Source organism: Bos javanicus, chromosome 16 (genome assembly GCF_032452875.1).
Source record: "Bos javanicus breed banteng chromosome 16, ARS-OSU_banteng_1.0, whole genome shotgun sequence".
Taxonomy (NCBI): Eukaryota; Metazoa; Chordata; class Mammalia; order Artiodactyla; family Bovidae; genus Bos; species Bos javanicus.
This window is the reverse complement of record NC_083883.1, coordinates 30,421,963-30,445,895: the sequence shown is the minus strand read 5'-3', so window position 1 is coordinate 30,445,895 and position 23,933 is coordinate 30,421,963. Positions and strand designations below refer to the sequence as shown.

Here is a 23,933-nt window from a genome sequence, read left to right as displayed (position 1 = left end):
TTAATTTCTTCGTATATAAAATGAGGGTAATAATAGTATGTATCTCATAGGATTGTTATAAGGATTGAAATATATAAATATATATAATGTGCTTAAAACAGTGCCTGGATAATAATAAGTACTAAGTGCTATATAACTTTTTTTCTTTGCCCATGTAAAATCAAGGGAGGCTACTAGATTCTGCTTCAAGATGCAAGCCAGCCATGCTGGCTTCCAGATATGGGTTTTGCTCCATCTTTCCCCTAATCTCTCTCATCCTTAGTAGCAGTTAGAATTTTAGACTGGTAGAACTATCGTTCTACTGCCAGCCCAAGGCAGGAATTTCTTCAGCATGCCACCCCTAACCAGTTGCTGGCTGCGTTTTAAGCAAGAACTCTTCAGGCTCACTGAACATTCAGGAAGCTCGGATTTCTCAATTCTAGGGAAGGTCAGTGATATCTGCTGTGTGAGGTGACAGTGAGAGTTCCCAGAGGTTGGAAAGCTAAGGTTCTGTGCTCACTGGATGCACTGTTAGGTCCTCCAGCTGTTTCCACCATAACACCTGACTGACATGGGTGTTTGCATCTCCTATGATAGAAAGAAACTCCATGGAGTGGGTCTCCTGAGAACTGGCAGCTCCTGTTTCTTGCCACTAGGGAAGTGAATTAGGGACAAGGGTAGGGCTGCCGTCTATGCTTTAGCAACTGCCCAAGTCCTGAGTCAACACCTGAATAAACTCTGGGATCTTTTTATTTAGCCCCATAGGGGATGTGGGCTCCCCTGGTAGCTCAGATGGTAAAGCGTCTGCCTGCAAAACAGGAGACCCGGATTCAATCCCTGGGTTGGGAAGATCCCCAGGAGAAGGAAATGGCAAACCACTCTAGTACTCTTGCCTGGAAAATTCCATGGACTGAGGAGCCTGGTCGGCCACAGTCCATGGAGTTGCAAAGAGTCGGACATGACTGAGCGACTTCACTTCTTACTTCTATAGGGGATGGGATCTGGCGAAGGAAAAGGCTACCCACTCCAGTATTCTGGCCTGGAGAATTCCATGGACTGTATAGTCCCTGGGGTCGCAAAGTTGGACAGGACTGAGCGACTTTCACTTCACTTCACATAGGGAATGAGAGAGGACTCAGGCTCAGTCTTCTCAACATGGCACGTTAAAAAACAAGTGGACTCAGACGTCCCTGGAGGTCTAGTGGTTAAGAATCTGCCTGCCAATTCAGGTGACACAAGTTCATTCCCTGGTCTGGGAAGATTTTACATGCCCCTGGGCAACTAAACCCCTATGCCACAATTATTGAGGCTCACTCGCCCTGGAGACCACACTCTGCAACAAGAGAAGTCACTGCAATAAGAAGCCCACAGACTGCAACTGGAGAAAGCCTGCTCGTAGCCACTAAGACCCAGCACAGCAATAAACAAATAAATCAATAAATTTAACCAAAAACAAGTAGGACTCAATATTATCTCATTCCTGGGAATTCTTAGCTAGAAGATCTCTTGGTTTCAGATTGAAGATGAGATTTTTCCTGATGGAGCAGCAGGCTGCTTTTGTCACTTAAACAGTATTGTTACATAAACAATCAAGAGACAGGTTTGCCACAAGCAAAGTTAAAATTTCTGTCTAAATTATGACTAATAGGAATATCAGGACTGATTCAGGCTTTAGTATTTTACATTTCCTGAGCCTGGCAGCTGGGTTTTTCCTCTTTTCACGAAATGCTATAGTTTAGGATTTAGGGAATTATGCAAAACACACTTGCAGCGCCAGAGCTTCAATGGGTAATATCCCTGACGGGTAGTATTTGCTGATGGTGGGGGAAAATGTCTCTGGAAAGTGATCCAGTTGCAGGAGACTGAGCAATGGGTCCCAGGCCTTCTTAGTTCCAGGACTATCCTTCTTAAAATAAGTTTGAGAACGAAGTGCAAAAAATATGCCAATGTCACATTTGCTGAGTGCATTTAATAACAGAAAAATGTGCAATGCAAAGGCGTGTTTATACAACTAGCAATTGCACTGCAAAACCATTAACAGCTCACAGCCCAACCAGTCTTCCAAAATACAACTGTGATGCATTTAAAATCTGCAACTCTGCAAAGAGGTGCCCACAAAGTACCTTCTTCGAATTTGCATATTTGTGTACAAGAACACAAACCGTTTACGTGAGGCTTTAGCCCATTTAAAATGCTTAAAAAGATCCCCATTATTTGCTCTGCTTAAAATGCACACTCAAACTTTATTAAAAACATTTTTCAAAAAAAAAGTTTCATAAAGCTAGCCATCAGCGAGGCTCGATATAGGGGGTGGAAAATGGATCGTATATCTTTAACCCGCAGAACTTAAAAGGTTTTTTTTGTTGTTGTTAGCTAACAATGGAAACTTTTTTTTTTAAGTGTTTCCCTCCCTCGGTCTTGCCAAGCAATAGAAAAAAAAAAAAAGAAGAAAAGAAAAACTTGTTCCGCTGAGTTCAACCCCAGACAGGCTCACAACTTCCTTCCTGCTTTCCTCCCCCTAGCCCCCGCCTTTCTCCCTCCTCCCTCCTCCACCCCTAATCCCCCACCCCCACCCCCCCGCCCCAACTTTTTTTTAATCGCACATTGAACAAACACTGAAGTAGCCGGGAGCAGACACTGACAGGGTAGTATCTCCACGGCCCAGAAGGGCGTGCAGGGCCGGCCGGCGTCGCCACTGCCCGGATCTCCCGCCCCTGCCAACCGGTTTCTCTTCTTTCCCACTCCCCCTTTTTTTGTCTTCCAAACGAAGTGAGGAAATCGTTTCTGAGCTTTAAAAAAAAAACTTTTAAAGTCATCTTTCACCTACGAGGTCTGCGTCCCTGGGTCATGTAGTCTGCACAGGACCCGGGAATCTGAGAAACTGCAGGTAAGCTTGGCGACTTTTTAATGGCTTTCGCCTCCGAACCCTCTTTCCCCTCACTGTCTGCTCTGGAGCGAATCTGAGGAATCTGGGATCCGAAAAAGCGCGGAGAGGTGGGTCGGGGAGACTGGCAAGGGGAGGGCGGCGTGCAGACGAAGGACAGGCGAGTTTTCGCCGTCTCTTCTGCTCTTCCGGACCGCTGGCTCTCCGCCGCCTACCCCGGCGCGCTGCAAGCATCCGCGGGCTCGGGCCGCCGGGCGGCCGGCTTGGCGCCGGGAGAGGGTGCCCTGGATGCGGAGAAGCCCTGCACTCGGCCGCGCGGCCTCGGGGCTTAGAGCTGGACCCCGGGAGGTTTGCAGAGCCGGGGCTCCAGCCCTGCTGCAGCAACGCACACGCATCGGTGTGGACGCGAGTCCCGAAGCCCGCAGAGGCAGCCGCGTCCTCGGACACCGGGTGTGTGGAGCGCGGACTCATTGTCCCCACGCGTGCGCGCGCGCGCGTATACACACACACACACACACACACACACACACACACACGTCCCTCCACTGGGGCGACGGCGGGGTGGGGGTGGGGGGCGGCAAGTATTGGTTCCGGTACAGGGGACGCGCAGCGCCTCGACACCGGGCGCGCGCAGACGCGCCCACACTCACAAAACACACTTGTTTGGGGACTGGCGACAAAGCCAGTGCTTAAAATGCCTCGGCTGCCGCCCTGCCGCGCGCCCAGGCCGTCGTAGGCCGAGGGACACAGCATCAAGGCCAGGGTCAGGAAGGTAAACGGCAGGCAAGCAGGGGTCGCCCCAGACCCGGGCGCAGGCAGCGGCCGGGAAAAGCAGGTTCACATCAGCTTTCCTCCGAGTCGGTCCCTGATGGCCAAGAGAAGGTGGAGCGAGGACATCCTGAAGCCCAAGATGGGGGTGGGGGGGGGTGGGGGGGGTGGAGAGGCGAAAAGCTGTCCCGTTATACCCGGTATAGCCAGTGTTTGCAAAGCCGAGGAGACCCCGAGACGGTGGAGAGGGTGTCCTCACTCTCAGAAAGCTCAGAATCTGCCGCGCCCCGAACATAGGATTCAAGTAGTTGTATATCGTTCCCCGCCCGTCCCGCGCGGCTCTGGAGACAACTCTTAGCGTTTGAAATTGGAAGGGACCTTCAAGCGTATCACACACAGCGCATCACATCACCACCGCGCTGGCGACCGAGGGGGGCCCCCCCAGGTTTATGTCCTCGCCGTGCCGCACTGCCCCTATAGATAAGCCGTCCAGTGGCACCAGATCCCCGACAGATTGGAGTTCCGTGGGCCGGGGCCCGTCTTAATCCCCTAGCCGTCCCCCACACCCTCCCTCTGGGGTCCTGACTTGTTTCCTTGTGTCTTCACAGCGGCGCTGTTGTTTATGGACCTCTGGGCGGGGACTGAGCCCACTGTCTTGCCCCCCGCCCGCCGCCCAGGCCATGCCGCCCCATCTGCGCGCGGAGCCGCTGCCGCCGGGCCTCCGCGGCTGAGCCGAGAGCCGAGAGCCGCGGGAGCAGGAGACGCCGGCGGCAGAGCGGGAACGGGAGCGGCGGCGGCGGCGGGCAGCGCGCAGGACCCAGTACTATGGCCATGTACTGCTATGCCCTCAACAGCCTGGTGATCATGAATAGCGCCAACCAGGTGAAAAGCGGCGGCGGCCCTCGGTCCAGCAGCAACGAGACGCCCCCGCCGCCAGGGAGGGCCGTGTTGAGCCCCGGCAGCGTTTTCAGCCCCGGGAGTGGCTCCTCTTTCCTCTTCCCCCCAGCTGAGTCGTTGTCACCGGAGGACCCCGGGAGCCCCCCGGGCTGGCGGAGTGGCCGGCGCAGGCTGAATAGCAGCAGCGGCAGCGGCAGCAGCGTGGGTAGCCCGAGCTGGGCCGGTCGTCTAAGAGGGGAAGGGCAGCAGATGGTGACCGCCGGTACCCTCTCCCCTCCTGGGCCGGAGGAGGCCAAGAGGAAGCTTCGAATCCTGCAGCGTGAGCTGCAGAACGTGCAGGTGAACCAGAAAGTGGGCATGTTCGAGGCGCACATCCAGGCACAAAGCTCCGCCACGCAGCCGCCCCGCAGCCCGCGTCTGGGCAGGGCTCGTTCGCCCTCCCCGTGCCCCTTGCGCAGTGTCAGTCAGCCCCCAGGAAGGGTCCTGGTTCAGAGCGAGGAGCGGAGGACCAAGTCCTGGGGGGAACAATGTCCGGAGACTTCCGAGGTCGAATCCGGGAGAAGAGGAGGCTCGCCCAGCGTCTGCCTCTCAAAGGACAAGGAGGGAGTAGTGGCACCTTTTCTCCGCCCTGCGGCCCCGTCAGGATCAGGGGCTCAGGGTCCCAGGGCTTCGGAGAGAATGGAGAAGGCGCTCCCTGCCGGACCCCACTGTGGCTCACCCACCGCTATGGAAGTTGACAAGAGGGGGTCTCCTCCGTTGGGAACTCAGAACTCCCAGGCTCCCTCGTTGGGACTGGTCAGAGTGAACTTAACCGTGGACACAGCAGTGGCAGCCCGAGCCACATCCACCGTTCCACACCATCCACACGACCCTGCCCTAATTGAGCCGTCTGAGAAGGCTCGTGAACTTGGGGGTGCGCACCCCCTGGAGGCCCTGGCCAAGAGTCAGGGGCAGTTTCTTGGCAGTGAGACAAGCCCGGCCCCAGAGAGGGGCGGACCCCGCAGCGGAGAGCCCCCTGGGAAGGTGGGGAGAGGAACTCTGTCCGATGGCATGCCGAGCTCCCGGGCGCCTGGGGCTGACGGAAGGCCAGAGGAGAGGACTGGGAACGCACAGAGTCCGGCGGAGCTCCCTGAGGCTCCGACCTGGTTCAGGCAGGGTTCCAGAGGCTCTGCCGGGACACAAAGTGGGGCCCTAGTGGTCAGGGAGGCACCGCCGGCCTCTAACAGAGTGGATGAGGGGTCCGCGACGCTGGGCTTGCTTGGGGGCAGCAGCTCAGAGCAACCAGGGACCCCGGAGGTGGAGGCGGGAGTTCCGTCTGGTGGAATGTTGGAGCCTTTGCCCTGCTGGGAAGCTGCAAAAGAACTGAAAGAACCCCAGTACTTTCCTGGGGACAGGGTGGGCGTGCTGCCTGGGACCTCCAGGGTTTGGCTGAGCCCCATGGAAGAAGCCTGTCTGGCCTGGACGTGTGGCACAGCGGTGCAATCCAAGGGGACTTGGGGAGGCCAGCCACAGGGCAGAGACGCCCACCTCAGCCCAGAGCGGCTCTCCCCAGCACAGAAGGACAAGCCTTCCCTGGGAGAGGCCTGTGGCCGAAACAGCATCCCTGCCGTCATCATCACAGACATGGGTACAGACGCGGATGCCCAGGAGGACAGGGCCTTGGAGGAGGCGCAGGGAAGCCCTCGGGGCAGCCTGCCGCTGAGGAAACTCTCCTCTTCATCTGCCTCCTCCACTGGCTTCTCCTCCTCCTATGAGGACTCGGAGGAGGACATCTCCAGTGACCCTGAGCGCTGCCTGGACCCCAACTCTGCTTTCCTGCATACCCTGGACCAGCAGAAGCCCAGAGTGGTATGTCTTGCCTTGAGATTTTTCTAGAACTTGTGCTGCTTTCATGCCCGTGTGTCCCTTTTTCTTACTTTCTACTGAGTCGGGAAGACCCTGACCAGGGCCCTGGGGCAGTCACAACGTGTAATTCTCTCCAGGTGTTCCTGGGAGGCACCTAGGCCCTGGCCCTGCGCTTTGTAGCTTGGACAGCAAATTGGAGTCACTTCTGTTACTGTTTCCATGTACATCTTAAAAGACATTTTTAAAGGTACCTCGCGTAGGTCACCACTCACTTCTTGGGAAGATCATATTCATGAGTGTTACCAAAGGCTTCCTGATTAATCTCCAGAGATAGAGAACAGAGCTGTAGCTTTTGTCTGATCAGGTGAAACCCTTTAATTCTGTGATTCATTTAGGCAGAGGGGAAACTGACAAGGATGTCAGCAAATTAATTCAGCCTGTACTAATAGGCCAGGAAAATGAGTGATGTGATTCTGTGACAGGTCCCTGAAACCTGTAGATAATGGCTGTGTCTGTTGGGTGAAAAACCACCTCACCTCAGTCAATTGTCAGCATATTGCAATATTTGTGGGGCCAACAGATGTAAGAAAGAGTTTGCTGTATGGTTTAAAATGAAAAGCATGGTTTGAGGTAAGGAGACGGTTTCTTTAATGACAGAATATTACAATAGGTTGAATTGCCTGAGATAAACACCTGGGTGATACCCTTAGCGTATATACCTCTTCATGGACATACTTATTGTCTGGTACAGGTACATTTCAAGTACATTTCCAAGTGCATCTGTTGTGATTCAGCACACTGACATGTTGTTCTGGCTATGGCAGCAGACAGGGGTTTATTTCTGTACACGGTTTATCTCAGTGCTAGGCTGTTTTAGCTCTTAGGAGGATCAGAGCATCGGACGGAAGACATAAGAGTTGAAGCTATCGCTTCTGAAAAGGTCTGGACTTTCTCTAAGCTTTTCCAGAGTCTGGGGAATTTCCTAGTTTGGTGTGTGAGGGGGTTCTTGTGCTACCTTGGGGGAAAGTCTGCATTTTTATTGTAGTAGGTCTTCCGACTTAATCTTGAGTATCACGTACTATTCACTCAATGTGTTAAGCCACAGCAGCTGAGAACTTTATAGTTCTACACTACATTCTTCTCTAAGGTATTTTGGACTCCAAAGCATATTTCTATCACACTCCCACTTCAGAAATCACAGTCTGAATCTCAGAAGACCAAGCGTTTCTTTTCATGAGACTCTGCTTTCTGCTGATGGTGGGGAGGCAAATGTATATGCAAAATGTGGTCCCCATCACCCTGGCATTTTGTGGCCAGCACAAGGCACCTGACATGGACACATCTGGTCCACCTGGAAGGGGATGGTGGTAACAGGAAGGTGGAATATGCTTCTCACTGAAGGTATGGCCCAGATTTCTCTGCCCGCTTATCCACAATTAAAGGCCCATGAGACGGTCCTCTGTTCCTCTCCTCCCTTTGGCTTTTTAAACCCTGGAGCACAGCCGGCACAGCCAAGTTTTTTTTCACTTGTTCTCCAACTTTCCATTTGCCCTTTCTAGTGGTGGATTAGCAGCTCCTATTGGCTGGCTCTCAAAGTATTTTGTGTGTCCTGATGTTTGAAAAGGGCTCTTGTCTGGAAGTAAGTTAAAGGGGAGATAAATAATGACAGGTGATAATTTTTTTTTTTTCATTTGCCAGAAGGATGCCAGCTGAGAAACCAGAGGGTTGAGTGGTATCAAGTTAGCAAACAGGTCCAGAGGTGGAAATGAGGCCTGACGGCTGTCCAGCTTACCTCCCTCCTTTAAATAAGGTTTCAGACACCCACAGAATAGGGCCAGGGAAAAAAAATCCCCCGACAGCCTCTTTTTCTGAATCACATGAGGCCAAGGGCGAGTGGGGAGGGGGGTGGAGGGAGGGAAGGGTGGGTAGCCAACTGGAAATTATGGGATCCTAGGGACTTTTGAGTTTTTGGTTGAGTGATAAACTCAGTTTTCTTTTTTTGTACAGATTGTTATGGTGGAGCCTTATCAGTGACACCGCAACATCTGTTCTTTGGGTCAAAAATCACTTGATTACCTGAGATGGATATTTTGTCTACAGAAGGCCAGACAACTTGATTGACTGGGCCTTTCGGCTGGGCTGTTCAGTGTTTGACAGATAAAACCCGAGCTGGCGCTGTTTGAGGTTCGGTCAACACTCAGTCCCCTTCTCTGGGCTGTGCTGCTTCTGTCTACACTGCAGCCCTGCACTCAGGGGCATACACATGCCCACGCACACTCCCAACACCCCACTGGGATGCACAGGTTGGAAACCTGAGTGTTCAGCCTGGCGGTCACACAACCAACCCCTGACCCTTAGACCCATGCTGAGAACATTTTCGTGTGTGTGCCTCCCTGTCTTTCCACAGAGTTAAACCTTCTCGTGCTCTTGCGGAGGGGTGACTCTGTGTGACGCTGTGTGTGAGGGGTGACTGTGTGTGACGTGTGTGCCGGTGGAGGTGACGGCCCCGCAAAGCCTGAAGCCTGGCTGCCAGGTTAGCTCTCCTGCTCTCTGGCCTCTCTGCCTGCTCCCTGCCTGTGAGAAGCCCCAGCTTTCGGTGCAGGGGGATTCGAAGACGTCCTTGTACTTAAAAACAAAGTGAAAAGTCGTTTGGAAACACACTCTGAAACTCCTTTAGCCATTTAGATGATGCAAATGAGCAGAGGCCTTTTTACTGAACGGGTGTGTGGTGAGAACCTTCTCTGCTCATTTGCTTCCCTGGGTAGGAGCTGTAAAGACACCCTCAGAAACATGCAAAGTGCTTGAGGCCTTTCCTGGGCTTCAGGCTTCAGAGGAGCCTGACAGATATGCTTGTCTCGGAAATAGAATGTTCCAAATTTTTGCACCTGTGTGTCTGTTTATAAAGGATCAGACGCTTGAAATTTGCTCAGAAGTAGTTGTTGTACGTGCCTTGCGTTCAATGGCTTAAATTCAGGCATGTTCACATTTACTCTTTTCTGAGATCTGAACAGAAATGAATTGCCCTGAGGAAGAATGGTGTTCTCGCTTGTTCTTTAAGGCAACTAGAAATTAATCAACAGTTCTTGACTTCCTTCTGTTAATCCATTTAAAAGTAAGTGGGCCATTGAAATGCCAGGTTTAAAGCACTAAGTTAAGAAAAGCATGCTTTTTACTTAAAAAAATAGGTTTTTATTGATTTATTCCAAAATCGTGCTAACAGTCATGTATACGATAACGAAAACAAAATGTTGGTCTGATTATCTGGGAGGCATATAAAGAAGTATAATACAAAATCTTTGCCTTCTTGGGGGTTACTACTTTTTCAGGGCCTTTGAAATTTTGTTTCCTTTACTTTATTCGTGTTAACTAGTTTTGTTGTCTTTTTTTTCAGGTTCAAAAAGCAAACTAATATATGGTAAAAAAAAAAATTTGAACATTTTAAAACGGTTTTATGTGGTTTTTAAAAGTGTGAAATTTTTCCAATTAAAATTTAGAAGTCTTAGAGGGATCTTTGGGGGGAAATGAATCTAGTGGTAAGTTCTTTTAAGTGGAAAATTCTGGAAGAGAATATTGAAGGCCCAGATTTATGGAGTAAAGAGTTCAGGTTGCATATGTTGTTTTCCTAAGATGGGGCACCCTTCCACCTCAGGTGTATGGCGAGGGTCTTTCTGGAAAGGGCTTAGGACCTTTCAGATCTGAGAGAACCCCAAGTCATTTATGTGAGGTTCTGACTGTTACCCTGATCTGTTTAGGGAGGAGACCAAGACTCAGAGAGGCAAAGGGACCTGAAGACTGCAGCTCTGGCTCAGATTCCCATTTTAAAATATGCACTCTGCTTGAGAATGATCTCATGGGGACCTATAGAGTTGTAACTCTGCGTGACTATGTAATTCTAGAGATTGGATTCAAAACCTGCTGTATATGAAATAGGTATCAGAGTGTTTGGAAAAGTGACAAGATTTCTGTGGTGTGGACCTCAGGCAGCTGAGTCTGAAACAGGGCACATTTAATTCTGTGCTTTTCTCTCAGACCCATTCATTGATCTGTTTCTCTTACCTGAAAGAATGGTTCTTTATAATTCCACACTGAAAAAGCATCATCACATAAATCAGTACTATACCCAAGATTCTCGTTAATGATTAGACTGATATTAGAGGCTGTGCTGGTAGGATGCCAGCATGCTAACCTGAAAAGTGAAAAATACATTCTGTTATCTGAGGGCTTTGGCCTCCTCAGATATTTAAGTTTGGAAATTGAGGCTTTGCCAGTACAGAGCCAAAACATCACTTCAAAGAATTTGTTTTATCAAAGATGAAAGTATAATTCATCCAGCTTAAAATCCTTCAAGTAAAGGTGAGACAGAGGAAAACAGAGATGGGTATTTAGGCATCACAAAAACACATCTCAAGATTTACCAGGCTTTTAGGTTTAACAACAACAACAACAACAAAACCAACATTAGACTGGACGGTTTCTGCTTTTAGAGAAATGTATTTCAGGTGTTACATAAAGCATTTCCAGAACTTTTGTTTTTAGCGCTGAGTTGCTACCGAGTCCCTTTTCTGATTTTTGTTGGCACATACCAGGTAAATGTAGTTGCAGATTAGATTAGTCCTCTGTAGTTTATTTATATTCCTAGGAGCATTGATAACATTGTTTAGGCTTGTGAGGTTTCAATTTAGTTATCTAAAGGTAGAATTTAAAGCAGTTAATGGAAATAATTTTATGTCCTGGTTGAACAAGCTTTGTAGACTTCAGGTAATCAGAGATTCAGGATTAACTCATGAACTCTTCTGTATTGTGTTGTGGGCACGCCCTCAGCATGGAAGGGTCTATAGATTTCTTTTTTTAATCTTTATTGAATTTGTTACAATATTGCTTCTGTTTTAGGTTTTGTTTTTTTTTGGCTGGAAGCCTTGTGGGATCTTAGCTCTTGGGCTAGGGATCGAACCCACATCCCCTGCATTGGAAGGCAAAGTCTTCACCATGGGACTGTTAGGGAACTCCCGTCTATGGGTTTTGTTAAGAGATGAAATACTGGCATTGTAGGTTATGTATGTCATGCCCTCCAGTCCATGACAAATGTGTCTTGCAATTATTTTTTTCCTGACTAGGTGGAATTGACATTGTGAATGATTTATTTTTCATGTATCAGGGAGCTCATTGTTTACAAAATCACAGCAAACCCAACTGTGAACTTGTTGGTAACGTGAAAAGCCATTTAGAGCGCCAGTGGCCATTGGCTCGTTGGAATATTTGGGGTTTTGTAAGTCCAGTTCTCCTGAGTGCCATTCTGTGGTTGCGTACTGTTAACTTAGTTAACTAAGGGTTGTGGCACTATAGGTGACCTAACAACATAGGAACACTCAGCTTTATAGCATTCCCTCAGACCAGTGGGTCCAGTCTGCTTGACTGTGGAGGCCACCTGGGGGCTGGAAGAATCTGCCAACCTGGTCCTATGACCCTGTAGTCAAACTCAGCTTGCTGTAGTTGTGCCCTCACCTCTGTCACTGTGGCCCCACCAGATACCTGGGCATTCATTTTTCCAGAGGTGAATTATTATTTAAAGACACTTCAGGTCTCCTGGGCTAAAAGACAATATAGATATAAATATGATCTCATTAGGAAGGTAGGGCTCTGTTCTTAGAATTTAAAAAAATAACAAAATTTTTTCTATGACCTGCATAATTATCATAATATAAATCTGAGTCTGGGAGAGGCTTTAGAGCTCCTTGCCTCCAATATCCACGTTTTACAGATGAGGAAAGTGAGGCCAGAGAGTATTCAATATAGTCATGTTTTAAATTTTTTTTTTCACTTATAAAACTTCATTAGTGGATAAACTCCTTACTCCCCTGGGAAGATCCACCTTGGCTTTCAACATAGGACATGCTTTTGAAATGTTGGTTAATGGAATGGATGAATGCATGAGTAACAGGCAGTAGCTCTGCTGCATTGTCTACCTGTAGAAGAACTGTGGAGTTATCTGCAAGAGGAGGGACAAAGAAAGGGGGGAAAGAACAATGAAGACAAGCTCGTTGCTCATTCCCGAGACCTTTCTGCCACAGGAGTAGGGGTGCCTGACTGAGGTTTCCGAGAACTGGGTGAAATCCAAGGCCACACGTGCCTGCGAACCCTCTGAAAAATGGGGAGCGGAGGCATGACCTTGCAGAGTAGGGGATGAGAGTTCAGGGGTGCCGTGTTTTAAAGTGCCTTAGATGGTTCCCAGAATGTAGTAGAGGCTCAGTTAACGTTAGTGGAGGTGGAGTTAGGAGACATCTTGAGTAGTAATGTCTGGAAAATCCACTGGGCCTCTTGGAAGAAATGCTTGGTAGCAGCTTAAGATTTTGTTTAGGTACTACATTACAATCCTAGGAAATGATTGTGCCTCACCCAGTAAGGCTAGAATGAAATCGATTTCTCAAAACCTGGGTTTACAGTCTACTTGTGAATTCACCAGGCTTCCCTGGTGGCTCAGACAGTAAAGTGTCTGCCTGCAATGCAGGAGACCTGGGTTCAATCCCTGGGTTGAGAAGATCCCCTGGAGAAGGAAATGGCAACCCACTCCAGTACTCTTGCCTGGAAAATTCCATGGACAGAGGAGCCTGGTAGGCTACAGTCCATGGAATGGCAAAGAGTCGGACACAACTGAGCGACTCACTCTCTGTGTGTGAATTCACAGGCGACTGTGGGACCACAGCAGCTTCTTCAAGTGCAGTTCATACAACAGTGAGAAGGCTGGTCTTACCTTCTCTCTTATCTCCTAGTGTAGTTTCCTTTGATTCAGTGATGGGATTGGGGATCAAAGATCAGCACCAGCCTCAGGGAACAAGATCTCCCGGAGTGTCGGAGCAGGGAAGACCACTCTGATGATTCTCATGGGAAGGCAGGGCCCTCCAGGCTTTCTCTGGTGAGGAATGACATATGATCATCATTCCACTGGTAAGCCAACACGCAGGCTTTTGACTAACTTGTTTGGAGTGTTTCTAAAACAGTTTCATTAAGAATTCACTCTTAGAGATCTGATCTTTCCCCTCTGTTGAGTTTTACTTGGGCATTTTACTGACTTGATATTACTTAATGGAAACCCATTCAACAAAAGATATCTCTTCAGGCCACTGGTCAGTACTACATGTTTAATTTGCTGAAAATTTTACTTCTGTTTTGCTCCAAACCGGCTGTTAAGTTTTATAAGTAACCAAAAAGAAGGAGGTACTGACAGTAAGCAAGCAGAATGAACCTTTGCAGTTCATATTTATGTAGGATTTAAAGAGGCGGGGGTGGAACATGGAGGGGGAGGATACATTTTTATTTTCCCATTGTAGAATAAGTAGAAAAAAAACTCCTCATTTGATCTGGTGGTGACAAATATTGGACTGAAGAGATCCCACCCTCTTGAAGGTCACTATTATTCTGTTAGTCTAGCTTTTTACCTTTGTGGTAAAATTCTGGGTGGAAAGGGAAAATAAAATGATGCAGCATCTCAAACAGAGGCATTGAGATCATTTCCATTGACCTGGTGACTAAGATTAGGGTTTGCCTAACCCAGAGATGGGGCTTCCCTGGTGGCTCAGTGGAAAAGAATCCGCCTGCCAATGCAGGAGACACAGGTTCCATCCCTGGATCAGGAAGATCCCCTGGAGAAGGAAATGGCAACTCACCCTAGTATTCTTGACTGGGAAATCCCATGGGCACAGGTGCCTGGTGGCTACAGTCCATGGTGTCACAAAAGAGGCAGACACGACTTAGCAACTAAACAACAACAACCCAGAGATGATGTAAGTATTATGATGCAGGGTAAGCCCTTTCCTTGGCCAAGCAGAACCTGGTCTATTTGCTCACGTTTATAAAACTGATCTTAATGCGTCCAGAAGGCAGGAACTTTTGCTTTGGGCTTTTGGAACTGTGACAGCAGTTTTCTTTCCTGACCCGTCTCAATGGGTCCTCTGCTTCCTACTCCCCCCACCATCCATTTAATCAGGATGAATAAACTGATTGTACTGTTTCCCAAGAAGAAGCTGTAATACATTTTATATTAACAGCACTTAATATTTTCATTCACTATGGGGAGTCTTTAGAGTGCCTCAGAATGGAGGGATTTGGTTCCCCGGTGACCAGCCATCCACCAGCTCACCCCACAATCTCTCTTGGTATGCTGTGAGTTTGTGGGACCCCGGCAGTTACTGGGGAGGTCCCTGCACCCCCAGGCGGTTCCCAGCGAGTGTTTTTCCAGTTTCACTGACATTCTTTCCAGGCTCAGCTCAATTTGTTTTCTTCTTCTCTATGGCAATTGATGACTGAGTCGTAAAATGTATAATTCAGCAGGATCTCGTGTTAAGCGCTTCTTCCATAGTTGTGTAGGAGCTGGTGTTTGGCTAGTCCTCTGCTATGAATGGGTGTGTAAGGTTTTCTTTTTGCAAGTTAGCTATCTAAAGAGTAGGTTTAAGAAAATACACCTCATAACTATGGGGAAAGGATACCGGCTCGGGTACAGAGAGGAACTCAGGGAGTATCACTTCTGTAATCCTTATCTAACCTGAATCTATTAGCAGGAAACTGAAAAGGCCTGTGTATGACAATGAGATAAACAGTTTAATCTGTTAACAATGTCAAGTGGAAAATCCAACCGCAGCCAGTAGCTTAAGAAATGGCTCTTAAGAAATGGCTAGGAGGTTTTGTTGGGACAGCAGATCCTGAGACCTGGGTTGCTGAGCCAAGCATAGGAAAATGGGTCGCTGTGTGTTCAAGCTGGGAGGTTGGGAAGACACTGGTTTGAGAGACTTCTGGAAAATCCTTACAGATAGAAAAATGTGCTGACGTACGGGACGTTTTGAATGCGTTATAACTGGATATTTTAGTCTGCATGAGACCATCGAAATCTTTTCCTCCTCTTCACCATTGTCATCATCTTTGTCACAGCATTAAGTAGTTATTAGTATTCAGCATTTAGCTAATTCCAGTAATTTAGGACACACAAGATGTTCTCTGAGAAGGTCTTACTCCAGGAGTGCAGTGTGCTGGAAAGACTAGGACTCTCAGATTCGGTCCTTGGTTTCTTTGGGTTTTGGTGACGTCATTTGTAAAATGGGTGTATCGATCATCTTCTGATCTCGTGTGGTCTTTTGTGAGTCTCAAATGACATTGTGTTTGTAGAGTCATTTTGAGAGTATATGCTTTCCTGTCTAAGTTTTTTTTATTATGAATACTACGATGTTGCTTTTTCCCCCCAAGTTTTCTCTTTATTTCTCCAGTACTCATTTGTTTATTTCTGTCACACATACCCTTCCGTATACTTGTTTTTTTTTAATAAACAATGATCTATATTATTTTTTAAAGTTGACATATAGTTACCTTATGGTATCATATTACTTTCAGGTGTACAAATATGATGTTGTTTTTATAAGTCTTTCCAAAAGTGGATGGATGAGGGCAAGCACTGTACCAATGCAAGATACGCCCACATCTGTGTTGCCAGAGGAGAAATTGCTAAGAAGTATGTCAGAGACAACCTTTATGTCCATAGCAGAGCCAGTTCTGACGTGGGCATGACAGTGGGGCTGGGAAGCAGGGATGAGCAGACATTCGAAATTGCATCCTAGTTCGACTCCAGCTGCTCAGTAGCGCACCTCTTCCTGCCTGAGTGACCATCGCAGCCAGAGCACTTTATGCTTCTGTGGTTTGCTAACCCTGCGAATGCGATGGACACGAGGAACGGCTGGCGGGAGTGAGGAGCGGGTGCAGAGCAGGGGTCTGATGTACCTCGAGCAGGGCTGTCAGCTCCTGAATAATTGAGACCAGACCACAACTCCATCTGGAGTCCAGGGATGCTTAATGGGGGCATTGATTTTTCCAGTACCATGTGGTGGTTTTCTCGTGTCTTAGGAAGTGAAAGAGAAGATTTCAGCAAAATCTTGAGTCTTTAAAGCAGACATTTCATTTGGCAGTTAGATGCTGGGCGCTTCTGAAGTATGGCTGGGCCCTGGCTAGATCCCAAAACCTGTGCCCAGAGCTGGACCTCCTTTCCTGTGACTGCCCATGTTGAGAGGCGGAGGTGGCACCCCCGTGGCTGCCCAAACAACAGGCATTGGTCTACCATCTCTGTCTGCAGTTACCTCTGCTGAGGAGAATGGCTTAATTGATGCGATCCCTGTCCTTGGGGATGTGCCCTCTAGGGCAAAGTGGATGCCAACAGACATACTTGAGATTTGCGAAATGCAAGAACAAGTTGTCTAACTATTAAACAAGCACAGTCATTAAATATGAGTTAATAAATAATGAATTGGTGTTGGCATGGAAAATGCAGGAAGCTTCAGTGCGTGTCGTGGAACAAGGAATAGAGGAATCTGGGCAGCAGCCACTGAAGATAGTCAAGGCCTTGAAGGGTTTGCTATTTCTGTTAGAAGTGGTCAAGAAAAGGCAGTATTCTGGATCCAAAGGCTCTTGGAGGTTGGAGAGGACGGGGACACCCACCTTAATGCAATGCTTAAATGACTGTGCTGTAAATATGCTCTTGTGAGGCTAAGATGGGGTCTTGGGGGACCCCTCCATCCTCACCCCAGTCGACCAGAGGCACATGGTCAGGAAAACTTGGGAGGGGCTTCTACTTAGTATCTGTCCTGTGCTTAGTTGCTCAGTTGTGTCTGACTTTTTGCGATCCCATGCCCTGTAGCCCGCCAGGCTTCTCTTTCCATGGGGATTCTCCAGGCAAGAATACTGGAGTGAATTGCCATGCCCTTCTCCAGGGATCTTCCCAATCCAGGGATCAAACCCATATCTCCTGGATTACAGGCAGATTCTTTACTGTTTGAACTACCAGAGAAGCTTGAGTCTGAATCTTTGGAAGAGTTCTGGGGAGGCTGGCTGGGCTAGGGGCTGTGTAGACCCTTCCAGGGAGAGAGCCCTGGTGTGGAGTCAGGACAGTCCTGGGTTTGAGTCTAAGCTCTGCCACCTCCTGACTGTGTGACCCTAGAGAAATGTCTTACTTTTCTGTTCCTCGGTTTCAACATCTGTGCAGTGGGGCTGATAATACCAGCTTTAAGATGGTGAGCCTTAAATGAGGCCATGTGTGAAGTGCCTGGCGCCGTGTCTGGATGTATGAAATGCTCAACAGACAGCAAGGTGGGAGGACTTAGAGGTAGCCCCGCTGTCGTTCCTGAGCATATTAAGCTGAACTTGCAATGTCCACCATTCTCTTCGCTTAGGTGAAAGTGCTGAGGGCACCCAAGGGAATATTGCCTACTGGTGCCCTTCTTCCCCTAGAAGAAAAAGTGGGGACTGAGGTCTTTTGGATGCTGAGGTTAGCGGGAGGTGTAGGGAAGTTAGGGGGGGTCTGCTGGAGAAGAGGACTCTGGCCAGCCACAGGTGAAGTCACACCCTCACTGTGTCCCAGAGAAGAACTTCACCTCTCTGAGCCTCGGTTTCTTCATCTGCCAAGTGAGGATGACCACCCTTCCTCGTGGGCTCTGGAGCTGATGAGCTGAGATTGTGTGTCTCAAGGTCCTGACACAGAACAGGCAGGGATAGAGGCAGCCTGTCTCTGGCCCCTCGTCCCCAACCAGGACCCTAACTTGCCTTCGTGGAGTGGCCCCTGGCCGTCTCACCCGAAAGTGCCGTTAACTGTGAAGGATGGTGACAGAATGGGTGGCAGGATTTATTTTTCCAAGAAGGTTTCTCCGTTGTAGGAGAGGCCTCACTTTGTCACCAGGGCTCAGAGCTTCAAGAGTAGAAAACAATCCATTAGATCCAGCTGCTGGGCAAGAGGTGTCAGGTTACTCACCTGGGACCTGCCTCTAGTCCTTCTGTTTGGGAGGTGGAAACTGACAGGTCCCCCAGGCAGGAGGCCCAGCCTTCTAGGGGTGAGGAACCCTCCATCTCTTCTCTCCCCTCCCCTCGCTCCTCTGCTTTCTTGCTGCATATTTTAGAGTCACCATCATGCATAAGAGAGAGGATGGAGTGTGTGTGTGTGTGTGTGTGTGTGTGTGTGTGTGTGTAAGAAACACCACCACTTTGTCTAGCTGTGGCTCTTCCCACCAGGGAGGTCTTTGAACTTGTATGTGGTTTGATTGGCCTTCATTGCTTCCCTGTACTGTGTCTGCTGGTGGGCTGGGCACACGCTTATTAAGACAGGATCTTTCTTAGGGTTTCCCTGCCAGTCCAGTAGTGAAGACTCCACCTTTCAATGCGGGGGGTGAAGGTTCAACCGGTGCGGGGGGGGGGGGGGGGGGGGAGGGGAGGAGCTAAGATGCCTCACAGCCAAAAAACCGAAACATAAAATAGAAACAGTATTGTAACACTTTCGATAAAGACTTAAAAAAAAAGAGAGAAGAAGAAGACAGGATCTTTCTTAGGTGGCTCAGCGGGTAAAGAATCTGCAATTCAGTGGACCCAGGTTCCATCCCCGGGTTGGGAAGATCCCCTGGAGGAGGAAATGGCAACCTACTCCAATATTCTTACCTGGAGAATCCCATGGACAGAGGCCACAGTCCATGGTGTCGCAGAGTTGGACATAACTGAGAGACTAACACTTGCACTTTTTTCACTTTTTCTTAGATTTAAGAGATGCTTTCTTCCACTGCAGACCCAACTGAGGCCTTGAGGCCCAGGCTGGGTCTCTGCAGCCCGCTTTGCACACCCCAAAGGAAAGAAAGCACAGGAGAGCTTGCCCAGCATTTCCCAGCCCCACAGGTGCTTTTTGCCATTGTCCTGGCTCAACAGACCTGTTGAGCTGCTCTTGGGGCCGGGAGGGTGGGGGATGGTGTGGTGGGAGAGCACAGTCAGGTGGCCGGGCTGAGCTGGACCGCCCGGGGCACACCAGCACACTTCGGCGTTGCAGGAGGGCCTGTAGGAGCCTATGTAGACTCTCCCAGGAACTGGGGCTGCGTGGCCACAGGTGGGTCCCCTTCCCCAACCCACAGAGCAGCACAGACTGTCTGGGCCACACATCACCACCGTCTTGGGCACCCTGCCTGCCAAACACGGGCCTCTCCTCTGGCGTACTGCCAATGTGGAAATCCCCCTTTCCTTCTTGACTATAATACGCGGTGACAGCTTATGCTGCGATTCCTTGGGGTTCGCATCTTTCCTGCCTGCCTCTGGTCCTCACTCACCTTCCCATTCCCAAGTCGGCCACTCGATGTCCGAGCAGAGTTTCTAGACCCTGAACTGTTGAGTCCTTCCCATGGTGTTACTGGACCACATACCCTTTCGGAGAGATGGGTCTCAGGGCTGGCCTGTGATAACATCCCCCTGAGCCCCAGTCTCCTGCTCTTCGCACGACGGAGGGGCTGACGTCTGGGAGGAATGAAACCACGAAAAGAACTTGTTAGCATGTGGCAGCCTTGACCTCAGAGGCAGTCTGGATGGTGAGTGTGCTGGACAGTAGCTCCCTTATTGCTCCGACCTGGAAATATACACAGGATGGTAATTAGTTTCCATCCCAGGCTAAGGCCGTATGGAGCAGTGTCTGAGACGCTGTTTGCCTTGCGGTATCACACTATACATTAAGCATCAGCCCACTCCCTCCAGGGAACCGCCTCCCGCCTCACTGCGGGCTGTTGGTTCATGCCGAGAAACTGAACCAACTCTTGCAGGTCAGAGGTTCTTCCTGGCATTCTTTCTTTGGCATTCTGGACTGGCCTAGATTTTCTGGTCTGTCACCATTGGCCTCAAATACCACATCCCCAGAGGAAGGCAGTGAGTCTCACCAGGAGATGCAGAGGAAGGGAGCTGGCCCTAAAGGTCGGCGTGGGTTAGCCTGGCGGGAAGTGCCCTGAATGTCCCAGGTGGCACATTGCTGGGGATTATTAGTCTGGGGCTTCTGACTGTGGCTTGCAGACATATGACATGTGACCTTGGAAAGAAGATTTCAAGAACTTCAGAAAATAGTTCAGTATGACTCCATGACCAGGTATTGTAAAAGGGAATATAAGGTCTCTGGTGGCTCAGTGGTAAAGAAAGTCTGCCTGCCAGTGCAGGAGAGACTGGTTCCATCCTGGTCCGAGAAGATCCCACGTGCTGCGGCGCAATTAAGCCTGTGTACCACAACTATTGAGTCTGTGCCTGTGAGCCTGGGAACCACAGCAACTGAAACCCCCACGCCCTAGAGCCGGTGCTCTGCAACAAGAGAAGCCACTGCAATGTGAAGCCCACGTACGGCAACTCGAGAGCAGCCCCTGCTCTCCCAACTAGAGAAAAGTCCACACCCTGATGAAGACCCAGCACAGACCAAAATAATTAATGAATAAATAAAATTCTAAAAACAAAAGACTGTAAGTCCCGAATAGAAGTTTTACAAAGTTAACTGCATGAAGGATAGGATAGCGGAGACCTGGCTCAGAAATTTTTCTTTTGATATTCACTGGGAGTTAAAATGTTAACAAACATTCAGCACGCACTAGTTGGTGGCACGTCTGTTACAAATGCAGTCTTAGGCTACACAGTACCGATGAAGTAACAGCAGCTGTGATTTCTGAAGTATATGTTATGTACCAGGCATGTTCTATAAGTTACTTTAATTTCTCCAAGGCATCTGTTAGTTTCCCCCTTTTATAATGAGCAGACTGGGGATCAGGCAGATGAGGTTGCCAGTTCCAAGGGCACAGCTGGTCAGTGGCAGTGCTGGGATTTGAACCTATCAATGTCTCCCAGGTCCCTGCTCCTTCCTTTGTATGTTACCTGGAGAAGAGACGAAGCGGGTGGAGCTCCATGCAGAGGGCTGCTGAGCTTAGTTCCAGGCCTCGTGCTTTTGGAAGATGAGGACTAACTGTGCTGAATGCAGAGGAAAATGGGTTTCCCCTGTGGCTTAGTGGTAAAGAATCAGCCTGCAATACAGGAGATGCAAGTTCGATCCCTGGGTTGGGAAGATCCCCTGGAGAAGGAAATGGCTACCCACTCCAGTATTCTTGCCTGGGAAATCCCATGGACAGAGCATCCTGGTGGGCTATTGTCATGGGGTCGCAAAGTGTTAGACCTAGCTACCAAACATCAAAGCAGAGCAGATGCTGGGCTGATGAGAGGTTTGAACCACAGGTTTGAACCACAGGTGGAGGGAACTGGAGTTGCTTGCTGCTGCTGCTACTGCTGCTAAGTCGCTTCAGTCATGTCCGACTCTGTGCGATCCCATAGATGGAAGCCAACCAGGCTCCCCCATCCCTGGAATTCTCCAGGCAAGAGTACTGGAGTGGGTTGCCATTTCCTTCTCCAGTGCATGAAAGTGAAAAGTGAAAGTGAAGTCGCTCAGCCGTGTCTGACTCTTAGTGTCCCCGTGGACTGCAGCCTACCAGGCTCCGCCGCCCATGGGATTTTCCAGGCAAGAGTCCTGGAGTGGGGTGCCATTGCCTTCTCCGAGAGTTGCTTGCTGCCTTGGACTTACTCCACCTGGAGGGCAAGAGAGTTGTCTTCACACAGGTGCCTTGGAGTAGCGCTTTAGTCTGTTCAAGATAAGTTTTCTGTTCACAGAGGTGGAACTAAGAGAGTATTCTTTTCCTTCTAATGAATAGGCTTTTGTGCAGAAACAGATGGGTTGATGGAACTGTAGCAGAAGTGAGCTTCTGGAGCCGTCTCTCTGCCCCTGGCCTGAGGGAGGGGAAAAGTGAAGAACTCCTAACCCAAAAGGGCAATAAAAACTGAAAAAGCTGCTCACTGCTCAGCCGGTGAACCTCTGACCATGGCAGGAGGGGAGGGCATCAGGCCTTGGTTCTTGCAGCCTGGGATCTCTCCTGCCTCCTCCCATAGGAGAGAGAGGGCACTGCTGCCGGAGGGCAGGGGTCCTGCAGGTACAGAGCTCTGATCTCTAGAGTCCCGGTTCCCCAGGCCACCCAGCGCAGGTGTCATGGGCCTCTCCATTTCACAGGTTTCTGGATTGATTACACTGCACAGCCCCAGGCTTTCTGGCCCCTTTCAGACGGCACGGGTAAAAGCCTGTCTGGGGTTTATATTTCAAACATAACATTAGCACCTAAACTTGAAGTGGGTGCATCAGGTTGTATCACCTGCCTACAGACTTCAGCTAAATTAGGAGACACCGGATGAGCAGAGGGAAGAAGTTTATTCCAAAGGGGCAGATGGCCAGGAGGCCCCAGCTTCCCACAGATGCTTGTCTCGGGGTTACTGACCTGCAGGAAGGGACCTCTTTGTTGGTAGCCTCAGTGGGCAGAGCCGAGACCACAAGGCGTGAGCTCTGAGCGCCTTCTTAGAGAGGAGCAGAGCACTGTTACCAGGGAAGGTGGCTTCTGATGAGCACCGTGTAGGGGCCACGTGGGGCGGTGAACGGCCGCCACAGGGCAAAGGCGTGGGGTGGAGTGAGCGCCGTGCTCTCAGGGGTCCCTTAGCTTGTCAGTTGGAATCCTCACCCTTGGCGTGGCTTCTGAGACGCTGAAGAAACTCTCACTTTTAGGAGGGGACATCTGGGTGGTTTCCATTATTTGGCAATTTAGATAGAGCTGACGTGAACCTTCATGTACAGGTTATTTTTGTGGCCATAAGCTTTCATTTCTCTGCATTGAATGTCCAGGAATGCAGTCACTGGGGCATAGGCTGTTGCCTGTTTATTAAGTTCTTTAAGAAACTGCCAAACTGTTTCCAGCATGCCCTCACCCTTGTGTGTTCCTACCAGCAGTGATCCAGTTTCTCTGCATCCTCGCGAGAACGTGGTGGTGTTGCTATCTTTTTTTCTAGCCACTCTGATAGCCAGGCAGGGCTGTCTCATGGTGGTTTTGTTTTTCCCTAGTGGTGGGCTGCCCCGGTGGCGCAGTGGTAAAGAATCTAGCTGCCAATGCAGGGGACAGGGGTTCGATCCCTGGGTCAGGAAGATCCCCTGGAGAAGGAAATGGCAACCCACTCCAGTATTCTTGCCTGGGAAATCCTGTGGACCGAGGAACCTGGCGAGTTACAGTCCATGGGGTCGCAAAAGAGTCAGACACGACTTAGCGACCAAACAACAAGTGGTGTTGAACATCTTTCCATCTGCTTAGTTGCCATCTGTATATCCTCTTCGCTGAAACGATATGGCTTTGAAAGAAAATTCCACAGAGATGCTGTCAAACAAGAGTCAAAAGCCCTGGGCACTGGTCCCCAACCCTGGCGTGAGCTTCCTCTCTCAGGACTTTGGTGGGGGGCGGGGGGGGGATGCGGGTGGGTGCTTGGTCATCTCTGAGGTCCCTTCCTGCCCCAACCATCTCTTGATTCCAAAAAAAGCATGGTGACCCAGAGCAGCCGCCCCCACGGCGGGACGGCGGTGTGCAGGAGACCCAGGGCGCCCCCACCCACACGCTGCCACCCCCCAGCTCTGGCTCCTCAGGATCCCACCCAAGCTGACTCAGCGGGTGCTGTATTTAGGGAAAGGTGTTGTCGGGCCTGGAAATACAAAGAAAAACAAAGGAAGAGCTGCCGAGTGTCTCCATGCCGCCTCCCTGGCCTCCTGTGGGCCTCCTGGAAGGCTGTGGCCCGGCAGCCCCCCTCCCCGAGGCGCTCCTTCCCTCTTCGTCTCTTCAGTGGCGCCTGTACTGGATTTAGTTTTGCACCACGGTCATCCTGAAGGTCCCAGATATGCTTCCTTTTTTAT

The 23,933-nt window shown here is 49.7% G+C and overlaps 1 protein-coding gene across 2 annotated transcripts in view; it reads left to right on the top strand.

Annotated features, from left to right (window-relative positions):
• Positions 1-4,456: 4,456 nt before the first annotated feature.
• ITPKB (inositol-trisphosphate 3-kinase B) overlaps positions 4,457-23,933 on the top strand; it is a 103,086-nt gene continuing 83,609 nt past the window's right edge. For both annotated transcript variants that reach the window (XM_061382407.1, XM_061382408.1), the window contains exon 1: positions 4,457-6,376. In XM_061382407.1, coding sequence (XP_061238391.1) covers positions 4,457-6,376 — 1,920 coding nt within the window. The remainder of the gene's footprint in view (positions 6,377-23,933) is intronic.